This window comes from Neopsephotus bourkii, unplaced genomic scaffold (genome assembly GCF_033783945.1).
Source record: "Neopsephotus bourkii isolate Nb327-2 ecotype Australia unplaced genomic scaffold, CSIRO-AGI_Nbou_v1 NB_640, whole genome shotgun sequence".
NCBI classification, from domain to species: Eukaryota; Metazoa; Chordata; class Aves; order Psittaciformes; family Psittacidae; genus Neopsephotus; species Neopsephotus bourkii.
In genome coordinates, this window is record NW_026901139.1 from 52,265 (window position 1) to 73,224 (window position 20,960).

Sequence of the window (20,960 nt, forward strand, 5' to 3'; positions counted from 1 at the left end):
AACCACAACATGCTGAGCTCTGTCAAGATAAAAGCCCTATCTGAGCCAAAAGCATTTAAGTGTCTCCATGGAAAAACTGAATCCAGAACTGAGGAACATCATACAACCCTACAAAGCTCTGCTAGTTGCGCTGGTACATAATGTTCATCTTCCTTCAACTTTACCTCAGAGGGCCAGTTCGACAAGCACCCTCCAAGGGATTCAAGACCTTTACGGGGAAAGGAGAGTAGCTGGAAGAGTTTAGTCAAACCAGATGTGAACACACAGTCCAGAGAAAACAAGAAGAAAAAAAAAAAGCCATTTCTCCCTGGTTTCTGTGAAAGAGCAGCACTGAGGCTGCCTTTCACCCCCACTGAATCATTGAGTCCTTAGCATTACAGCACAAGCAACCACAGTACCGAGGTCAAAGCAAGGACTCAGCCTAGCTTAAGAAGTTTGATCTTTTGACATTCCACGCAGCTACAGGCACGAGCTGGAGAGCATCCTCCACACTGGGCTCCAAACTGAGCTTGGACTGTACAGCAAGACACTGTCCTCAGCCCTAGGGGTCAAACAGCTTTCAAGCTGACTTTAACTCTTCTGGTTATTTCCAAGGAGGTCTATTAGAGATGTTGTTGACCCAGCACATTTTAGTTACGAAGACATTACCACTGCTTAGCGTCACAGGAAACATGGTGGTTAGAGAGGAAAAGGCCAGCAACTTAGAAACATGACAGAAACCGAGCACTATTTCCATGGTTTACAGGAGAGTTTGGTGGTACTCTTACTAAGGAAGCCTGGATGCAGCAAAGAGTTACTTGCCCAACACCCAACCCAGCTGAAGCAAAGCAGAAACTTAAAGTAGATCTCTGCTCCTCAGACTATGCTGCAGCTAAACAGCTGTGTTTTGCTCTACCAAAACACTGCCAACTTAGGCTCGCACTTCTGAGGTGGGAAAACATTGTCTGGATAACTCAGACAATGGAGTTTTCAATATGAACCTTGCCACAAAGTCAAACACTCAACAAGTTTCAGTCCCTCTTCTGAAAGGTGTTGGATGAGAAGCTTTGGAGTCCAAGTGGAAATTAAGCTCCACCGTCAGATGAGGGCTTTACTTGTTTGCTTTTAGAGGAGGCTGGAGAAAGCATGGAACAAAATTCAGCAGTTGCTCAGTGAATGTGAGAGAAAGGATCGTGGTAAGAGTATTGCACCCATAAAATCAGACTGCAAGAGAAGGCCCAGTGCACTGCAGTAGCTACATTCACATACCTCCTTCTTGCAGTTCTCTGCCATTCTGCAGAGCTTTAACGAAAACTAAGCCTTCCCAGAAAGGCATGCAAAGCTGTTTTGCAGCTATACAGGACCTTGGAGAGGAAGCAGCTATTGCATATCCTACCTATCTCTTACTTCAGGTAGGGAAGCTTCCAAAGTTTCTAGCCATTTCCTCAACTCCAATTCTACTAGCCCAAAACCATCTGTTCCTTTTGGTGTCACCACGACCTGCAGCTCTGCTCTTCCTTTTGAGGCTGCAAGTGACACAAAAAGTAGAGTGTGCCATACCATCCACTTCCAGGAAGTCAAAGCTGCATCTCATGGAGATCAGAGTCACATAGGCTGCATGCTGTGCCTTGCAGCTTCTCCCTCAAGAGCTTTGAGTAAGCTCCCAGAGCATTTTGTCCTGCTTGATGAGGGGGTTGCCCCGCCAGCTCCACGGCACAAGAGTCAGCATAACATTATGTTGCAATTGGAATAAGGGCCATGTTTATATAACACTTGGAAAGCCAGACACAAACTAAAGTCTTCTGAATCTCTTAGCATCCAAGCAGACAGAACAGAATAGATTTTCCAAAAATCTGACCAGATTTATAAACCCTGACTCGATGCATGCCATGGTGTACAAGTGACTTAAGTGAGCCTGTCCTCTTCAAGCCCATCACTGAGCCTCAGCCAAGAGGGTTTGGAAGGTTTTAATAGGGCTATTCACATGTCTGGCTTCACAGTTAAGAACAAACTAACCCCACGGACTCACAAATCCCCTGCCAGAAGAGCTGTCGCAGTAGTACAGTGACTAATAAGTAGACCCACTGCTGAGCAAGCCCCAAGCTCTCCAGAAGCTCAAGTTCCTGTTTCCTAACACAAGTTCAGACTGAGTTGGAGTTGGCCTCTAGCAGCAACTGCAACACCTCGGCAGCAGCAGCTGCCAGGGATCCCACACGCTGCATGTCGACAAGATGCTGGCTGGAAGTCTTCTGCCTGCTGAAAAGAAGAGAGACCTGCATCTAGAGTCCAGGCACTGCTGATGGGCTCCTCCAGATGCTGGGTAGCATCAGCACACAGCCTCAATGCAGCAACTGCTTCCGAGAGGTATGTTTGCTTGTTTCGGCATTTTTCCAAACAGTTCACACACTTTAAGAAACAGATTTGAGGCAGTATTTGGCATGGGAGTGTCTGAATTACCACAACACTTTTGTTCTCTCTCCTCCCCCGCAAAAGCTAGTAAATTATGTCCAGGTCACAGTTCCCAGAAAGCTGCCTTATGCAAGAACACAACAGCCTGTCAGAACAACAGCCTGTTTCTGCTGAGTATTCAAAGAGGGAAGTGCTTGAAATTACCATGACATGTACTTACAGCCACCTCCTTTCAAATCCCTGATAAGGCCCTCTGGTTTCGATGCAGCAGGCTGTATGTGAGGCACAAGCACAAATGAAGTTTAATTCAACCACACCTTGACATTTCATATGATATTTTCATAAGATTCAGATCCACAAGTAATACTACTATGCTCTCCTGCAGGTCTGCTGTGTCATAACAAGGAATTAAGCCATTATTCAGTTTTTCAGATATCCGTGAGTCAAAGCCTATTCTCTAAGCCCTACTCACAGTGACCCAAGGCCCTAGCAACTCAAACTTCCACCCTTCCTTCTTCAGCATCCTCCCATAACTGCATTGCAGAGCTCTGAATCAAGTTAAGGGCTTGAGCACTTCCAGGCAAGGACCAATTTGTCTTCTCACACACAGGCATGGGATCATGCAAAAGCTTAACTGATGTTTTCACACAATTATCTGCTGTGACCCTGACATCTCACTCCAAAGCACCCTGGGCCATCACTGCATGTATTAAAATTACAATCTTTTTTGCTATATCCCAGGCTGGAGGCAGTAAAGCAGCTGAGGGATCACACAGCAGTCTGCAGTTCAGCTCTATCACCCACATCTCCCTTCAGAAGACTGCAGTCATTACCATTTGGCTTATTGCTTTCCATTAGGTCTGTTTAAAGCCACCTCAGACACTCCTGGAACTGATTCTCTGAAATCTTACCCAAGAAGCATCTAGAGACCCTTCATTCCCCAGAGAATTTAAGACCTTTTCTGTGGACACACACCACAGTACAGGCATACCAGTTTTCTTCTGCTGTCAGGCAGCCATTCCTCTAGACCAGAGGAGGAGTAATTCCTTCAAGCCAGAGGAGGAACAACTCCTCTAGGCCAGAGCTAGACACAGGGAAGCATCATCTTGGCCCCTTTCCACCCACCAGCATCTTGCCTCTCATTCTTCACTTCTCTGAGACATCCTCAGCACCAAACAGCAGCCCATGTTTCTAGTCCAGCCCTTCCCAGGGTTGAAGTTGCCCCCATCAGAGCCTCAAACCCATCATATCCAGGTTTTGTTTCCTCAGGAGCCCTGTAACCAGGGAGCCCTCTCCTGATCCTTTCAAAAGGTGAGGAAAACCTCCTAGCCTACCTGCATCTCCAAGAAACTTCACCTGTATGTAACCTTTTCTTCTCCCCTCCAAAACCAGACTGCACTAAGTCACATCTGTAACCTCTGAGGTCCAGTACAGCAACAGGACATCAGCCCAGCACCTAGTGCAGTGGTTGAAAGAAGAGGCAGCAAAATCATTCAGAAGCTAAGGGAAACAGGACAGAAAACATTCTCACACCGCAGGAGCCAACAGCAAAGGAAAAACAACAAGATGAAAGTACCAACAGGCTGCCAGGAAACCCAGACACCACCATCTTCTAAGGAGGGGCAGGACACAAACAAGGACTGAAGCTGCACTAGTACTGAGAAGCTGACCTCAGCTGCTGCATGCAACTTTAGCTAGAAGAAGCCATGAAATGTGTCTCTGCCCAGTAAAGGAGGCCAGAACAAACAGCAAAGAGCCTCCGCTGAACCCTGCAGGAAGCCAGAGACCACAGTGTTTGTTTGCCACCATGATTTAGCAGGCCGTGGAAGTGCCATCTTTCTCCCAATAAAGCATGTTTTCCTTAAGTTTATTTTAACAGGACAGCTGATTAACCAGCCACAGCCAGCAGTTACACTGGAGGATGCAGGACAAAGCATTGGGATTAGAAGGACAAGCCTTTCAGCTACTGCTCTCTCTCTGTACATGCAGCCAGCATTCACAAGACAGGAACAGTCTAAGCCCTCCTCAGGTGTCATCATCCCCATACGCTCAGCCTCACCCTGCAGATGAAAGCTCCTGGGGACAGGGACAATCCTCCAGCAAAGTCCCAGCAGGCAAAGGTCATCTTTCCACAAAGGGGTCTTAGATGTCAGGAGACAGAAAACATTGTTATCATGCTTTCAAAAGGTACCTAACCACATTACAGCTTGGCTTCTACATCCACCGAGTTCCGGATTCAGACTGAACCATTCACAGAGTTCAAGATGGATCTAAGCATGGCCACCCTGCAGGACTATCAAGTAGCCACTCCTTGGTTGCTTGTACAGCAGGGGAGCTACATGGGAAAGGACCTACCCTCTTCTCCCCGCACCGAGGAGAACACCATGAACTCCACCATGGAACAAGGTGTCAAAAGCAGGCTTGCAGGCAGTGTGTAGCTCTGGTAACAATGCAACTTCTCTATACAAGAGGACACACTGCCCATGTGGTTAAGCCAAAACCGAAACCCAGCTCCAAACTTTCTGAGCCTGAACTCCAAGACCACAGCAATATAATGGAAGAGAGAAGGGTAGCACAGCCTCTCCTGCTCTCAGTGAAGGGAGATGTGGTGAACATTCATCACATAACACCATAAAGCAAAGGCAGCCTCCAGGGGAGAAGAAAGATCTTTGGGACTATGAAAACAAAAGCACATACTGCACTCAGCAGAAGCCTGGTGCACAGAGGAAACACTCCAAACATCCGTTTCTTGCCTCCAAGAGGCCACAGCTCTGCTCAGGCAGGCCTCTGCTCTGGTGTGTCTACTGCTCTGTGGTTAGACAACAAGAAGACAGACAGATTTCACTTCACAGCAGCTCAATCACATGCTCAATGCATTTCCAATTATTTCATCTCCTTTGCCTGGAGAAAGAGGAAGAGGAGAGAGTGGAAGAGAAGCGGATGTCATTACACTGAAGAGGCATTTAAGACAGCAAGTCTTTATTAATGCACTCCTCAGCTGACTGAAAGCAGCTCCCCTTCTGGACAGGGAGGGCTACAGAGAGCAACCCTGGAAAAGCTTCCAAGACTCAAAACCAACCAATCCATCCAGTCTTGGTTTATTCCACGCCATCCAGGCCTGTATCAAGAGCATAGCATTCCCTATGTGTTCCTGCAGATGAATTTGACAGGAAACAGGGCTCCGGTGTGAGGACACCATTCAGGCAGACCACCATGCCCTCCAGCTGGTGTGAAGCCAGGCAGTCCAGTGCTTCAAGCTCTCCAATTTCACTGTTGATTAGCAAGCATCCTACAAATGGAGGCCTGCAGACAAAACTGCGGAGATAAGAGGACCACAGTCTTGGAAATCCTTTCTATCTAAAAGAATCACATGTGTTTTCTTCTGCTAGCCAGCCTTTGCCTCCCAAATACATCTTTGGGGCTCAGATGGTTATTGTGCTCTTCATAGATGTGACACACCACCACTACTATGGGGTTATGCGAACTGAAAACCCAAGAGCTTCCACAGGAAAAAGTGCAGGCTGAGATACACAAGCAAAACATGAGAGAGCCTTGCAGGGGCATGAGATTCATTCTATACAGACCTTAAGTTGAAGATACAAAACAGCCCATCCTACCATTGTTTCCGTAAGGTGCACAAGACCCCAGTTGGGCCTATTGCATCAACGTAAGCACTAGCACCCACAGAGGTGGTGGTGGAGGAAACACACAGCCTGTGGAAAGCCTTTCCCAACAAAGGCCTACACTAATGAGCTTCAGCCAACTTTTCAGCTGGCCATTTCACAACCTCATTACCAAAGTAGAAGGTGATATGTCCTGCTGCTGGATTTCACTGTATCAATCACATCTGTAACACTAGCTGGTCAAAAAGAAATGTTTCCTATACTAAGTGTGGAAAGAAGAGGAACATTAGCAATAGAAGGCTCATGAATGCTGACTTGAAGGAAAAGAAATTCCTGTTTTTAAAGATGCTTCTGTGCACTTCAGGCTCCATACAGTTCTTGGAGTATGGAGCATTGCTGACCAACAGTAAAGCCTGGCAATAACCTACATTCCAGTCCCAGACTGAACTCTGCTGCTTGAAAGCAGCACTGCTGTCCAAATGCATCAACAGCTTTTTATTCTCCAGAGATGATACCAGCTCTCTAACAGGCCACCACAGCTTTTAGAAGGTGGAGATAGCTCACCATCCTTTTGACAGCAGAAATGTGGGCGAGTTTGGTTACCCAAGACAGATTCCACCCAAGCACAAATCCATGCTCACAGCATCGAGGCAAAAGAAAGCAGCACCAAGTCCTTCACTGACACCTTGTGTCAGAAGCAGGAACTGGCTGTCACAGAGAGGGCCAGGCAGATTCTAACACCCAGCACAGGTGTGTGGCACACAAGGATCTCTGGCAAAGAAACAATCACAAAATTTGGAGCTAAAAGAAGGGATTATTGGCGAGGGTTTCAAGAGAGAACTTAAGCCACAACAGCTCTTACTCCCTCCCCTCAATCCTGCTTCTGTTTTCCTGTCCCTTTTTACAGCCAGCTCAGGAGCCGCCTGACCACCTGTTTGGCTCTATTTCCAACTCATTAAGAAGCCAGAGCTTGAACTGGGTTTCTTTGTGATCAGATAAGCAGAGGATCACACAGAAAAGCATGATCTCCTCCTTCCAGCAGCACTAAGCTGTCAGCCCAACTCCTGAAGCAGAGAAGTTAATTCCTTTTTGCTTCCAGAACGATACAAGCACACAAGAGGAAGCAGCATTTCAGACCTGGAAGCAATATCTCCTAGCAGCAGCAACCAGACGGATACCAGATTCCCAGGGCCAGCCCCAAGATAGCCCTGGTTCTTCAAAACCAAGGTGATAATTTGCTCCAGGACTGAACTAACTGCAGAGCCAGACTCAGGCAAGAGGAGCAGTGAAGACAAAAAAGAATAGCAGAAAATTTATTTTATGCCAGAGTAATTATTTTGGCATAATAAGCTAGCTACTGCCTGGATTTAGTGCAGACAAGCATCTGGGAGAGAAAATGTTAGAAGTCTGCAAAGCACAGAAAACAGATACTGAAATAGGAAAATGGGAACTAAAGGGACAGAGGAAAGAAACGGTCTGACCACAGACATAGTACGTGATCAACAGCAATGTTGCTTTGAAGGAAAATCCTTCTACAAGGGCAACAATGTAGAGTGTCTTGTAGAGGGACTTTGTCACTTCTGGTATCTCCAGGGGCACAGAAAGCCAAGTGGAGGCGGAATGAGACTGGCAGTGAACTTAGAACAGCATTCAGGCTCTGAATGAAGGGTGACAAGGAGCATAGCAGCAGCCACCATCAGGGAGCTGTCAGGACAGGGTAGTAACAATATCAAGACAAATACACGAGTGGGGATGGCACAAGTTACTCCTGGTGAGATTCTGACTGGACACAAGAAGAAAATTTTTCGCAATGAGAACAACCAGCCATTGGAATAACCTCTGCAGGGAATTTTGGACTCCCCAACACTAAACACTTCAGATTGGCCTGAACAGGATGCTTAAACATGCAGTCCAGCTCATGCTTTGCCTAGAAAGGTTGGACCAGATGATCTTTGAGGTCCCTTTCAACCTGGGATTCCATGATTGATATGGGAACTCCAAAACGATCACTCCAAATGGAGAAAACAGCACTCCAAGTGAAAGCAAAGTTTACACAACCTCATTCAGAAGGCAAGGAAAGGGGGGGGCCCCCCCCCAAATTACACGCTTAAGGAGAAGCTGTAAGGTACAGAAAGACTCCAAAGAAGAAGTTACCTGCAGGGAAGCTGATAAAGTGATAGTTTAGGGCATGCTGAGACTTACGACTAGCAGGAGAGCAGAAATGCCTCCCACCACTCTCTTCCAGGCCCTGAGCTCCATAGCAAGAATCATAGAGACTGCTGCAAGCGAAGAGCTGCAAAAAAGTCTACCTGAAAAGGGGCTTCTGTCCTAAGTAAAAACACCCTGGGTATGTTTTACAGTAGAGACTGAGGCACACCACAGCATTCTGTTCCGATTCTGTTATTTAACAGTTGAGCAATTAGCTCCAGGTAACTTGCATCCAGGGTTCTGCTGGTCAAGGATCCCTCTAGATAGTTAATACAAATTTGAATCACTCAGCAATGGTTAAGATCAGGCTGATCTTAACCACTATTTTCAGAAGAAAGAATAATCCAATAATTATAGCCCCATTGACCAAAACAACCAACATCTCTGGATACACGTTTCTCTCTGTTTCAAGAAAGACCTGGCTTTGATCTTCATGATTTGTGACCCAGGTTTTGGACACCCATGAGGGAAAACTGTTAAGCAGGTCACTGATACAGAGGACTAGATCAGCACTGGCTAATTAAGATAAACTGAACAGAGATGAAAAGCATCACTAAGCAAAACCTTTGCAGCTCTCTAGGTTTATACACACCAATCTAGAATAAAAAACGATGGCTGGAAGTCAGGTTTAGCCTTGAAAGAGAACTCAAAATTACAGGTAAAGGGTAATTAACCGGTGAATTTACTAAGGTCTGCACTAGAGTTTTTTCCACTAGCAACCCTTCAGTAACAGCATGTACTTTCGACCCAATCTCCTCAAACTGATTACGGGTATCAGGGATTAAGTTATATTACCCCATTAATCTTGTTTCTGGCCTTAAAGAGCCTTCCTGCTCTGCCTGCCATTTAGGAAGTGAAAGCCCAAAACAAGACTCCTCAGCAAAGCCTGACAAACTAACCAGGTTCCCAACAACCGCAAGAAAGACACCACAGATAGACAGCCTCCTCAAGAAAGCACTGCGATCTTGAGCTTCCTTAAACTGCCAGCTTTAATCAGCTGCTAACAATCACAAGGCCACAAAATTGAGTCAGCTGAGGTCGGAAGAAGCAGCCGCGGTGCGGAAACACCTCTAGCGTGAGGTATCCTGCCCATGGAAGGGTGGGTTGGAACTAGATGATCAAACCCAAACCATTCTATAATTCTGTAGCGCCAAATGCCTGCTCAGCCAAGGAGTGAAGAAGGAAAAAAGCCCCAAAACCGCTTATATGGACTCTTTTCCCCGCTGCTACACAACACCCCGCCACCACACAGTCCCACCACCCCTCCATTCCAGCTTTCCCCTCAGCTCGACAGCCATTCCCCTCAGTATGAAGGCGGAGGGTGTCCCCCCACCCACCTCAGACACCCAACTCACCCTCCAGGCTCTCACACTGCACCAAGTTCACGTAGTCACCCTGCCGGAGCACCCCCGCCTTAAAACCGCGCACCAAGCCTTCCAGGTAGCCGTTATCGACGTTAAAATACAGCTCCGGGAAAGACGACATGGCGACGGGCGAAGAAGCGGGAGGACTATGGCGGCGGCTTACATGACGTACTGACGTACGTACGTACGTGCGTGCGTACGTGCGTGCGTGCGTGCGTGCGTGCGTGCTCCTGCGTCCTTCCCTTGAGGCAGTGCAGGGCGGGAAGCGGCGGTGGCGGTTGGGGGATCAATGGCGGGGGGCGGGAGCTGTGGTGTTGTTACTCCTGACTGCCCCAGCACAGCCTTGCTTTTCAAGCCCTGTTTCTGGAGGTTAAAAGCCACCACTGAGACCGAATTAAACAAGTATTTCACTGTATATAGACATAGTCATGGGCAAAACTTCCAAAACTCTCCAGATAGAGCAGGCATGAAACAGGAGGACCAGCTGTTTTATTTTAAATCGGTGTGGGTCTTCCTTCCGTTGATAGGTTAATGGTTCCAAGAAAACCCAGCTATAAGGAGCCTCTGGGGGTTGTAAATTAACCCAAATGAGACTACGTAGTTAATTGGCAAGGCTAAACAAGCATTTCAGTGTCCCTAAGTATGGGGTTTACATAAAAGGGTAAAATGAGTGGGGGTATTTCCCCAAATGACCCCAGAGACACCTGGGGGAGATGCAGTACGATACACAGTGAGTAATGAGAGTTGTGGGCACTCTGTTCTGGTGGGACCCCACTTGGAGCACTGTGTGCACTTCTGGTGTCCTCAACACAAGAGGGGCCTGGAGCTGCTGGAACAAACCCAGAGGAGTCCACGGAGATGCTGTGAGGGCTAAAGCATCTCTGCTTGGAGCCAGGCTGAGAGAGCTGGGCTGGTTCAGCCTGGGGAAGAGAAGGCTCCTGAAGGGGAGACCTTAGAGCAGGTCCAGTGCCTAAAGGGGCTGCAGGAAACCTGGAGAGGGGCTTGGGACCAGGGTCTGTAGGGACAGGACAAGGGGGAATGGCTTGAACCTGCCTGAGGGGAGACTGAGCTGAGCTCTTAGGCAGAAGCTCTTCCCTGTGAGGGTGCTGAGGCGCTGGCACAGGGTGCCCAGAGAAGCTGTGGCTGCCCCATCCCTGGCAGTGTTCAAGGCCAGGCTGGACACAGGGGCTTGGAGCAACCTGGTCTAGTGGAAGGTGTCCCTGTCTGTGGCAGTGGGTTGGAAGTGGATGAGCTTTAAGGTCCCTTTGAACGCAAATTACATGATTCTGTGCATATAATAATGATATATAAGCTGTAAACTGTCTCTTCTCAGTGTGCATGATAGGCAGAACAATCCTCTATGCACCTGGTACCGTAATCCTGTTGGCTTTCTAAGCTGTCATTCTGGTTACAAAGATTATTTCCTGGATTTTGGTGGCACCACAAGCAATACTCACACAGCAAGAACACAAGTGAAGCTCCCAGTGGAGCTGGAATGTCCCTTCCTGGGGCACCCCTCCTGAAAGACTAGGAAGAGCCCTGCAGGGGCTCTGGAAGGAAAGTCAGTCTCATTTTTCTTGACATGGAGGTGCTTAACATTGGCTGTGTGGACATGATGCCCACCTGGGCAGAGGTACCTTCACCTCCTGCTCCCCCTCTTCCCTGGAACACCCAAGCAGACACATTGAACCAATCCCACTCAGCAATAGCTTTTGCTAACAGCTGGTTTATTAGACCTGCAGAGCAGGACATGCCACACACGGGCAAGGGACAGGCAGCCCCGCAGCACAAGCACTAGTTCTTGCCGCAGGGGAAGCTGGTGCTGATTTTCCTGCAGTAGCAGAAGGCATTGAAGAAGCGGCAGTAGCAGGTGGCACAGGGGTCGCAGCAGGGGACCTGGTGGCCCAGGCACGACTCCAGGAGGCGGACACAGCGGCGGGGGGAGCGCTCCTCACGGCCGGCAGCTTCTACTTCTGTGGAGGATGCCTGCTGGAGGCAGGAGGAAAAGAGCTGGTGTTAGAGCACTGCATGGGAGACAGACAAGAGTGGCTGCTGAAACCTGCCGCTGCCAACAGCCCAGTTCTGTCAAGCTCAGTTCTGGACTGGGTCTGTTGGGAATCACCGCTGAGCCCCGGGGGCTCTCATGCCTCATCCATCATGTCTCAAGGCCTTTATGCACACATTTAACTTGAAGTGCAGCCTCAACTTTAATGAAGGTGGCACCAAGCAGAAGCACCAGGGTCTGAGCCAGGCACTGCCTGGTTTGCTCCTGCTCTGCAGAATGTGCACATGAGGTTAATCAAACAGATTGCAGGGGCACAGGTTTGGACCACCCTCCTTTCTGTGCCAGAACCCCTTGCAGCTCTGGGCAGCCCTAACAGGCAATATGTCTGGATATGCCCTTCCCAGGCAACAGCACGCTGGCCCCAGGGGCACTGAGAAGGCTGTCCTGCTTCTTGGGGTGTCTGTAAGAAAGCTCAGGGAGCATTACCTGCGGTTCTAGGATGCTGTCTCTGTGCATGAGGTTACCATTGGCTTCTTGGACATCCAGGGTCATCTGCTCAAGCCCCAGTCTGGGGAGAGCTCCTGCAACATACAAAGGCTCAACAGCAAGGGGGTGGAGGCTATATAACTGCTGACACCAGTCAGTGACAGAAAAAGCTATGCTGCTTTATGGGGCTCCCCTGCAGCACCTGGCCATGGATGGCAGGTCCCCACTTCAGTTTCGGTGCCCCAGCCATGCCAGCAAGCAGATTGTGGAGTGGGGGGGAACTGGGAGAGTGGGGCGCCACAGGACTCACCCGCCGGTTCTGCAGACACCTCCTTGACTCTCCGCAGCAGGCTGGAGGATCGGGCTCTGTCTGTGCCCTCCAGCCCTCCGCTCGCCTTCTCTGGCAGCCCACAGCCCATGTCGGCACCGAGGACAGCCCCCTGCAGCAGCCCGCAGCACAGCAGCAGCACGTTCAGCATGGTCCTGGGGGACAGCCTGCACACAGATGGGTCCTGGCCAGAGTCAGCCCACCTGCAGGCAGCCCGGCCTGGCCCCCACTGCCGCCCTTCTACCATCACACCCCAAGTAAGCCCTGCCAACACCCACCACACCACTTGCTCTTGTGGACTGGAGGGCCTTTCCTGAGCCACCACATACTGGTGGGATTGGTGAGGCACTGGCACAGGGTGCCTACTGAAGCTGTGGCTGCCCCATCCCTGGCAGTGCTCAAGGCCAGGTTGGACACAGGGGCTTGGAGCAACCTGCTCTAGTGGAAGGGGTCCCTGCCTGTGGAAGGGCATTGGAACTGGGTGAGCGTTAAGGTCCCTTCCAACCCAAACCCTATGATTCCACAGTTCCTTTACAGCAGCGCAGGGTCTCCCTGGCCCAGAATGTTGAGCAGCCTTCATCATCCTCCAGCAGCCACAAGCCTTTGCAGTCCTGTGCTTTCACTGCCCACGTATATGGGATGTGGCCAAAACATTCGGCACATCTCCTGTCCGGTGCTTGCACTCACAGAGCGTGGAAATGACACTCATTCGAGCATTAGGATACAAACCTCTCTCTGCCTGGGACATGGACACCATCTCCAGATGTCCCCACCCCAGGGTTTGCTTCCTCTTCCCTGCCCATAGGCCTGGATGGGGACTCCCATGGAACCCTGCACCTCCTGTTTCGGCAGCACTGGGGCTCCAGCCTTGGCTCCAGCAGCCCAGAGCTGCACCAGCCACTCCTCACCTCCCTATCCCCACAAAACCACCCAGCCCTTTGCCAGCAGAGACCCACAGTTGTGGGTGTTGCATCCCACCTGCCCCCAGCCCCATCCCAGCCCCTTCCCATGGGAAGCACTGACCTCTCCAAGCAGAGAGGGGCTTGCTGCTCGCTGCTTCTCCAAGCTTGCTGGGAGCGCTGCTGCCGCTCTCTGCCTCGATGTCATCCTCCCCATATGCTTACTGGAGTTTATATCAGCTTCTTAATTAATTAAGTGCTGCAGCCACATGACTCTGGTAACCATCAGGTAGGTGGGCTTCTCTGAAACCCGGCTTTGTATGGACACCGTGGCAGCCATGGGGTGAGGGGGGGGAGAGGGGAGGGAGAGAGGACTCTGTCCCTGCACCCCGCATGGCTGCAGGGAGGAACAGATTCCCATTGCCTCCGGCATCTCAGGTTTATGGGAGTGATCCCCACCTTTCTTCCAACCAAATTCCCTTTCCAGCCATGCCAGCACTGCGGTTGGAGCCTCAGGACATCTGGTTCCTGGTTACACACTCTACATGCTCCTCCATTCTGGTTTTCAAAGGGAATGGTTCCCACAGCTGCTGACAGGCACATGCCGTGGTCCATGGCCTCCGTAAGCCTTCCAGCTCCTGACCAGTGCAAATTCCTCAAGCTCCCACCCGTGCTAACTGCATCTCTCATGCAGGTGTTCTTTGAAGAAGCTGCAGCTCCCCACAGCCCGGCTCTCTCAGAGGATCCCCCCTAGGCATCCTGAGCTTGACTTCACAGGAAGAAGGGAAGGAACCAGCCACTCACTTCTCCCCAGCCCTAACGCTGTCTTTTACAGCCACCGTATGTGGCCCCTTGAGCTTTCCAGTGCAGAGGCCTTCAAGGGACACTCCAAACCCCAAAGGGAGCTGCAGCCTCAGTCATAGAACAGGCACTGGTGGAGGTGGCATCTCTGCAGCCTCTCACTGGCCAGGGCTGTTGGGGGACATGCATCCCAGTGCACCTCGTATCTGTTCTCCCTTTTTCAACTGGAGGCTTCAGACCTGTGTTGGCTCACATACAGCAGGCAACGGTGCAGAAGGATACAGACCTGCAGCACGGGTGCAGCACCCAGCACCCACAGGCCCTTCGCTAGTGTAGGGCAACCAGGAGTGAGGGTGGTAAGTGCCTGCACAGTCTCCTGCACTAACAGCAGCAGCTCTGAGAGCAGTCTACTGATACCCCAGTGCCAGAAGCCAGGAAGGAATCACTTTTCCCTTTGAACCCCAGATGCAGAGGACCCTGCAGGGTCATGGCAGGGATAAGACATGAGAGGGGTTCAGAGGGCTGTGACAAGGGAGGCTGATGGCCCAGGCTCTGCTCCCAGACCCTGCATGATCAAGGACATCCCAGCACATCTCCAGTGGACCATGACCCCCTGCTCCTGGCTGCACCCTGCATGCTTTGGATGAAGGATCTTGGCTTAGAGGCAGGTTTGGCAGCTCCCCCTCTCCCCAATCCCATTCCTAAAGCCCCGATGGGTGTTGGGCACCTCATCCACCCCTATTCCTATGCTGGGAGCTGCTGGCAGCTTGTTCCCCGCCCTCAGCTCCTCCATCCCTAGCCCTGGGTGTTCGGTTCTGGTCTGAGCTGCGCCCGGCTCATTAAGGCCTGTTTGCATCCTGCGGGATCGCAGGCAGGAGCGGGCCTTCTGGGAAGGCATTAACCATAGCGGGGGCGGCCGCGCTGAGAGCGGCTTAATCTGCAGGAGCAACATCTGCTTTGTGAGCATCCCCGCGGCCATTAACGAGATAAATGAGGCGGATGGGCCGGTTCCAAGAAAACAGGGCTCACGTCTGCGAGGGTGGGAGGGGGCGATGCTGGAGAGCGGTGAAATGGCAGCAGTGCCCATGGGCAGGCAGGAGAGCGGCAGGGAGGGAGCTCACGCACAGCAGGACCCTGGGGACACAGCCCCAGCGGGGGCTCTGCCGCTCTTCCTGGAAGCGGCCGGGTGCCTCGTTTAGCTCGTTACCAGCCCTCGTTAACGCGAATGCCAGCCCCTAACGGGCACTGAGCGGCCGGGCTCAGGTACCGGTACCCCCACCCCCGCCCCCGCCAGGAGCAGCGCTGCCCGCTCCCTCCGGGGAGGTGCGATGAGCATCACCCCGGCCTCAGCCCCAGCCCCAGCCCCGGCGCATGGAGCCCTTTAAGGCGCGATCCCGGAGCCGCCCTGACGTCAGCGGGCGGCGCGCCCGGGCAGCCGCAGCCCCGGTAGCTTCGGTGGCCCCAGCTCCGCAGCCCCGGTGAGCGCGGGGGAACCGGCACTGTGGGACACGGGGGGGGGGGGCATGGGGTGGGTGCTGGGGTGCCCGGGGCCAGGGAGTGGTGAGGGCTTGAGGTGGGGCAGCGGGGTACAGAGGGTGCTGGGGAAGGGGAATGAGGGTATTGGGGTGCCCAGAGCGCTAAGATCATGGGGACCTGGAAGTCGGTTATGCCCAAGGTGATGGGGGGTGGATCGGGAGCAGGGTATTGGGGTGCCCAAAGTGCTGGTGACTTGGAGGTGGGCAGTTGGGGTGCCCAGGGTTCTGGGGATGTGGAGGTGGGGATACCCAAATGCCTTGTGGTGCTGGGGAAGAGAGGTGGGGGTATGGAGGTGTCCAGGGTGCTGCGAACCTGAGCATGGGGTTTTGGGGTACCCAGGGTGCTGAGGAGTATAGGTGGGAGTAATGGGATGCCCAGGGTGCTGGAGGTGGGGGTGCAGACGGGTGGCCAGGTCCCGGGATGCTGGGTGTTCTGGATGCCCATGGTTCTGGGGCTCTGATGTCCGGGGGATCCCAACCTGGTGCTGGGGGTGTTCAGGGGTGCCCCATCCCTCATCCCCCGTGGCTCAGCAACTCCCCCATGGCACAGTGCCTGCTGCCGTCCCTGTGTGCTGCCATGGCCGGGGCGCAGGGCTGCAGCGAGGGGCAGATCGCGGGGCTGTACGACCTGGGGCGCACGCTGGGCACGGGCCATTTCGCGGTGGTGAAGGCGGCGCGGCACGTCTTCACCGGGCAGCGTGTGGCCGTCAAGGTGATCGACAAGAGCAAGCTGGCGGGGGGCGCAGCGGGGCAGCTCCTGCAGGAGGTGCGCTGCATGAAGCTGGTGCAGCACCCCAACGTGGTGCGCCTCTACGAGGTCATTGACACGCACGCCAAGCTGTACCTCATCCTGGAGCTGGGCGACGGTGGGGACATGTTCGACCACATCATGCGGCACGAGGGCGGGCTGCCCGAGGCGCGGGCCAAGCACTACTTCGCCCAGATTGTCCACGCCATCTCCTACTGCCACAAGCTCCACGTGGTGCACCGCGACCTCAAGCCCGAGAACGTGGTCTTCTTCCAGGAGCAAGGTGTGGTGAAGCTCACTGACTTCGGCTTCAGCAACCGCTTCCAGCCCGGCAAGATGCTCACCACCAGCTGCGGCTCACTGGCGTACTCGGCGCCCGAGATCCTGCTCGGGGATGAGTACGATGCCCCGGCTGTCGGTAAGGGTGGTGGGGCTCAGAACCGTGGCTGGTGCTCACCATAGGGACCTGCTTCCCGCATGTCCCTTGCCAGGAGTGTGGTCCTGCTGGTGAGCTACCACCTCAGTTTTGGTTCCCTGTGCTGGTAGCACCTCTGCCCTGGCGCGCTGTCCTTGCAGGGAGCAAGCCTGCCTGTCCCTTGGGTGCTCTGCTCTTCCTATATCTGCACCCACCAAGACCCCATAGAGCCGTGCATCATGCCAGGGCGGGGATGAAGCCGGAGCAGGCCGGTGTGGGCTGTGGTTTGAGGGGGTGATGCCGGAAGGAAACCGGCTCAGGATGCTGCTCTTGGAGCTCCTCCACCCAGAAGGTTTCCTTTGCTCCATTCCCACCCTGAAAATCACTTCCTTCCCATGGCTCCCAGTGCTCTTCCGCCCTGGCTAGGGTGCAGAAGGGTTCGGGAGACCATCCCCTTCCCAAGTGGAGGGCACCAAGGGTATTTGCTGGGGCAGAGAGGGGATGTGAGAGGGAAGTGGGACCCCAGGCAGCTCTGCTGGAGTCTGGGGCAGGAGGATTTAGCAAAACAAAACATGAGCCCTTAAGGGAAAAAGCCCAGCGTTGGCTCGGGGAAGGGCAGCTCCTGAGCTGAGGACAGGGAGAGCATGTGGAGACAGTAGGAAAGGCAGCTGGTGGGATATGAAGGGTGAAAACTGTCACAGATGAGAACATTTCAAATGCAGGCACTTGACTGAAGAAGCTGAAGGTATTAATGGAGAGCCCCGGGGCGTGCTCAGCATGCCAAAAATGCACCTTGGCAGCCAGTTTGTGCAGTGCTCAGGAGCTGGTGAAGATCCTGCCTCAGTCCCTGTGCCCATGATCCCCCTTGGCCTGGTTCCATCACAGCTGTGGGCAGCTGGAGAGCCTGGATCCTCAGTGCGGTGTCCCCTCTGGCACGACTGCGGTGGGGTCTGTTTGGGAACCAGGAAGATGAGTAATATCATGAAATCAGCAGTCCCAGACACAGCTACAGGCTGGGCAGAGAAGAGATTCAGAGCAGCCCAAGGAGAAGGACTTGGGGGTGCTGGTCGATGAGAAAATGAACATGAGCCGGCTTCAGTGTGCGCTTGCAGCCCAGAAAGCAACCGTATCCTGGGCTGCATCAAAAGGAGCGTGACCAGCAGGTCGAAGGAGGTGATCCTGCCCCTCTGCTCTCGTGAGACCTCACCTGGAGTATTGTGTGCAGTTCTGGTGTCCTCAACATAAAAAGGACAGGGAACTGTTGGAACAAGTCCAGAGGAGGCCACGAGGATGATCAGGGGACTGGAGCACCTCCTGTATGAAGACAGGCTGAGAAAGTTGGGGCTGTTCAGCCTGGAGAAGAGAAGGCTGCGTGGAGACCTCATAGCAGCCTTCCAGTATCTGAAGGGGGCCTATAGGGATGCTGGGGATGGACTCTTCATTAGGGACTGTAGTGAGGACAAGGGGCAATGGGTTAAAACTGAAACAGGGGAAGTTTAGATTGGGTACAAGAAGAAGTTCTTTACTGTTAGGGTGGTGAGGCACTGGAATGGGTTGCCCAGGGAGGTTGTGAATGCTCCATCCCTGGCAGTGTTCAAGGCCAGGCTGGACGAGGCCTTGGGTGAGATGGTTTAGAGTGAGGTGTCCCTGCCCATGGCAGGGGGCTTGGAACTTGGTGATCTTAAGGTCCTTTCCAACCCTAACTGTTCTATGATTCTCTGAAATGGAGCTGTGGGTGGGTTACTGGGTGGGAGAGAGCTCAGGGTTGTCACCACCTGAAAAAGGGGAGAAGGCCTCAACTGCTTGAGACCTCAACTGTTTGGATGTGGGCATAGGGAATGTCCTTCCCTGCTCCAGTGGGGCGGCAGTCGCCCATATGTGGGGCAGGACGTGGAAGCCATTGCACCCAAGGAGCATCCCAGTGGGCACTGGCTCAGCACTGGGGGCTGGTGGGTAGTGCCTGGGGTTGGGGCTCTCTGCTGGGCCACGGTGGGTGCAGTCTGAACCGCTGCTGTTTCTTGCAGACATCTGGAGCCTGGGGGTCATCCTCTACATGCTGGTCTGCGGCCACCCCCCCTTCCAGGAGGCCAACGACAGCGAGACCCTCACCATGATCATGGACTGCCGATACACTGTCCCTGCGCACGTCTCGGCTCAGTGTGCTGAGTGAGCACCACCCGGGGCCCCCCAACCCTGACCCACTGCCCCGAGCAGCTGGGGTGGGAGAAGGGCGATGGAGCTGATGAGATCAGGGTTCATGTCACCCCTCTCCCCCTCCAGCCTCATCTCCAGGATGCTACAGCGGGACCCCAAGTGCCGAGCGTCGCTGGAGCAGATCGAGGGCCACCCGTGGCTGCAGGGGGTGGACCCGTCCCCTGCCAGCCGCTGCCTGCTGCCCCTCACCTCGCACAAGCGCGTGTCACAGGAGGAGCACGAAATCATCCTCCGGGCCATGATGTGTGGGAACATCGCGGACAGGGACACCATCCAGGAGTGCGTGGCGGGATGGGCGCTGTGACAGGAGCCCTTGGGAAGGGCTCTGGGGTCCTTCCGAGCGCTGACACAGGTCCCTTGGTCCCATGCAGGGCGCTGGAAGCCAACCGGTACAACCACATCACGGCCACCTATTTCCTGCTAGCGGAGAGGATGCTGCGGGAGAAGCAGGAGAAGCAGAGTCGCAGTCTCAGCCTCGTCTACGACTTGGCAAGGGAGGTGCAGAGCAGGTGAGTCCTGCTGCTGTCCCCTGTCCCCAAACACTGCCCTGGGTCCCCAGTGCAGGGCCCCAGGCAGTGTCACATCCCCATCTTCAATGCAGCCCTTGTGATGCTCAGGTGGGTACCAGCAAACTGGGGCTGTTCAGCCTGGAGAAGAGAAGGCTGCGTGGAGACCTCAGAGCAGCCTTCCAGTATCTGAAGGGGGCTACAAGGATGCTGGAAACTCATCATCAGGGACTGGAGTGATAGGACAAGGGGGAATGGGTTCAAACTTAAACAGGGAAATTCAGGTTAGGTAGAAGGCAGAAGCTCTTCCCTGTGAGGGTGCTGAGGCGCTGGCACAGGGTGCCCAGAGAAGCTGTGGCTGCCCCATCCCTGGCAGTGTTTAAGGCCAGGTTGGACACAGGGGCTTGGAGCAGCTTGGTCTGGTGGAAGGGGTCCCTGCCTGTGGCAGGGGCTGGAACTGGATGAGCTTTAAGGTCCCTTCCAACCCAAACCAGGCTGTGATTCTGTGATTTCCATCCCCCCTCTTACTCAGGGGCAACTTACCGGGCACGTTCAGCCCCATGGGCAGCAGCAGCAGCCTCCTGGCCTTCACGGAGGTGCCGCATGGCCTCACAGCCGTCTCCCCCCTGCCCACTGGAGCCAACATCGGCAGCCGGCAGCCCCCCAGGACCCTGCTGAAGATCCCAGCCGTTGACACCACCATCACCAAGAGCACCCCTGCCCTGCAGCAGATATGTGAGGAGGAAGAGGAGGAGGATGAGGAGGATGAGGGGAGGCCTAGTGCCATGGAGAGGAAGAGCAGCTCACTGAACCAGGAGCAGATGCGAGCCTTCCTGTGCACTCACCACCCATCTAGCTGTGGGGAGCTCTGGGGCCCTGGGGCAGAGCTGGGGGGCTGGGGCTGGGCTGGGAAGGCAGTGAGGGGGGGTTGGGATCCCCCAGCACTGTGGGGAGATGGAGCAGAGCCCCCCAAGAGGAAGGAGGATGCAGACCCCAGGGGTTCCTCTGCAGAGCCCCCCTGGGAAAGGGGAGCCACTGGATCCCCCCAGAGCAGCTCTGCTGAGGTGCCCCAGGGGCTGGGGGCAGAAGTGACCCACAGCGCCCTACCGAGCCCCACGGACAAGTCCGAAGGGCAGGAGGCACCCGGCAGCCTGGCTGAGAGGTCGGTGGAGAGCTCGGGGCTGGGGAGCGTCGAGGGAGGCGTGGAGAACGCGATCAAGCTGGACCCTGGCAAGAGCAAAGGGGGCAGCCTGCGGGACAGGCTCCTGCAGTTCCCGCTCTGTGAGAAGGCGCTGGCCTTCAGACTCCAGCCGGGCTCCAGGGAGACCCTGCTCTCACTGGGGCAGTTCAACTGCTGCCACGTCATTTAGACCCTGCATGAGGGCTCAGGAGGGTACCCCCCCCCCCTTGCTTGTGCTCTGCCCCTGACCCACAGCCCCC

The 20,960-nt window shown here is 53.8% G+C and overlaps 3 protein-coding genes across 4 annotated transcripts in view; 1 reads left to right on the forward strand and 2 right to left on the reverse strand.

The window, feature by feature from the left end:
* ATP6V0D1 (ATPase H+ transporting V0 subunit d1) overlaps nt 1–9,760 on the reverse strand; it is a 37,198-nt gene extending 27,438 nt beyond the window's left edge. The window contains exon 1 of the mRNA XM_061352227.1: nt 9,575–9,760. Coding sequence (XP_061208211.1) covers nt 9,575–9,704 — 130 coding nt within the window. The 5' untranslated portion in view covers nt 9,705–9,760. The remainder of the gene's footprint in view (nt 1–9,574) is intronic.
* A 1,499-nt stretch (nt 9,761–11,259) lies between these two features.
* On the reverse strand, nt 11,260–13,817 carry AGRP (agouti related neuropeptide). Its single transcript, XM_061352225.1, has 4 exons — nt 13,426–13,817; nt 12,385–12,569; nt 12,075–12,169; nt 11,260–11,569 (listed from the first exon to the last, which is right to left on the reverse strand). The coding sequence occupies exons 2-4, from the start codon at nt 12,551–12,553 to the stop codon at nt 11,378–11,380; spliced, it is 456 nt and encodes a 151-aa protein (XP_061208209.1). The 5' UTR covers nt 12,554–12,569; nt 13,426–13,817; the 3' UTR covers nt 11,260–11,377.
* Nucleotides 13,818–15,938: 2,121 nt separating this feature from the next.
* On the forward strand, nt 15,939–20,953 carry LOC133211665 (SNF-related serine/threonine-protein kinase-like). Of its 2 annotated transcripts, none has more exons than XM_061352229.1 (5): nt 15,939–16,668; nt 18,825–18,966; nt 19,081–19,293; nt 19,386–19,523; nt 20,053–20,953. In XM_061352229.1, exons 1-5 carry the CDS (start codon nt 16,059–16,061, stop codon nt 20,888–20,890), a joined length of 1,941 nt encoding a protein of 646 aa, XP_061208213.1. In that variant the 5' UTR covers nt 15,939–16,058; the 3' UTR covers nt 20,891–20,953. The 2 variants fall into 2 exon arrangements, with proteins under 2 accessions (XP_061208213.1, XP_061208212.1); XM_061352228.1 differs by having other exon boundaries at nt 15,942–16,803.
* Nucleotides 20,954–20,960: the final 7 nt, after the last annotated feature.

Excerpts from the sequence above, each read along its gene's own strand:
- LOC133211665 (XM_061352228.1), top strand. The coding sequence starts at position 16,059 with ATGCTGGGTGTTCTGGATGCCCATGGTTCTGGGGCTCTGATGTCCGGG. Across the intron at positions 18,967-19,080 it reads GTCTCGGCTCAGTGTGCTGA|CCTCATCTCCAGGATGCTAC; the intron begins GTGAGCACCACC and ends CTCCCCCTCCAG. Across the intron at positions 19,524-20,052 it reads GCAAGGGAGGTGCAGAGCAG|GGGCAACTTACCGGGCACGT; the intron begins GTGAGTCCTGCT and ends CCTCTTACTCAG.
- AGRP (XM_061352225.1), bottom strand. The coding sequence starts at position 12,553 with ATGCTGAACGTGCTGCTGCTGTGCTGCGGGCTGCTGCAGGGGGCTGTC. Across the intron at positions 12,170-12,384 it reads GGTGTCTGCAGAACCGGCGG|GAGCTCTCCCCAGACTGGGG; the intron begins GTGAGTCCTGTG and ends TGTATGTTGCAG. Across the intron at positions 11,570-12,074 it reads ACAGCATCCTAGAACCGCAG|GCATCCTCCACAGAAGTAGA; the intron begins GTAATGCTCCCT and ends TGCCTCCAGCAG.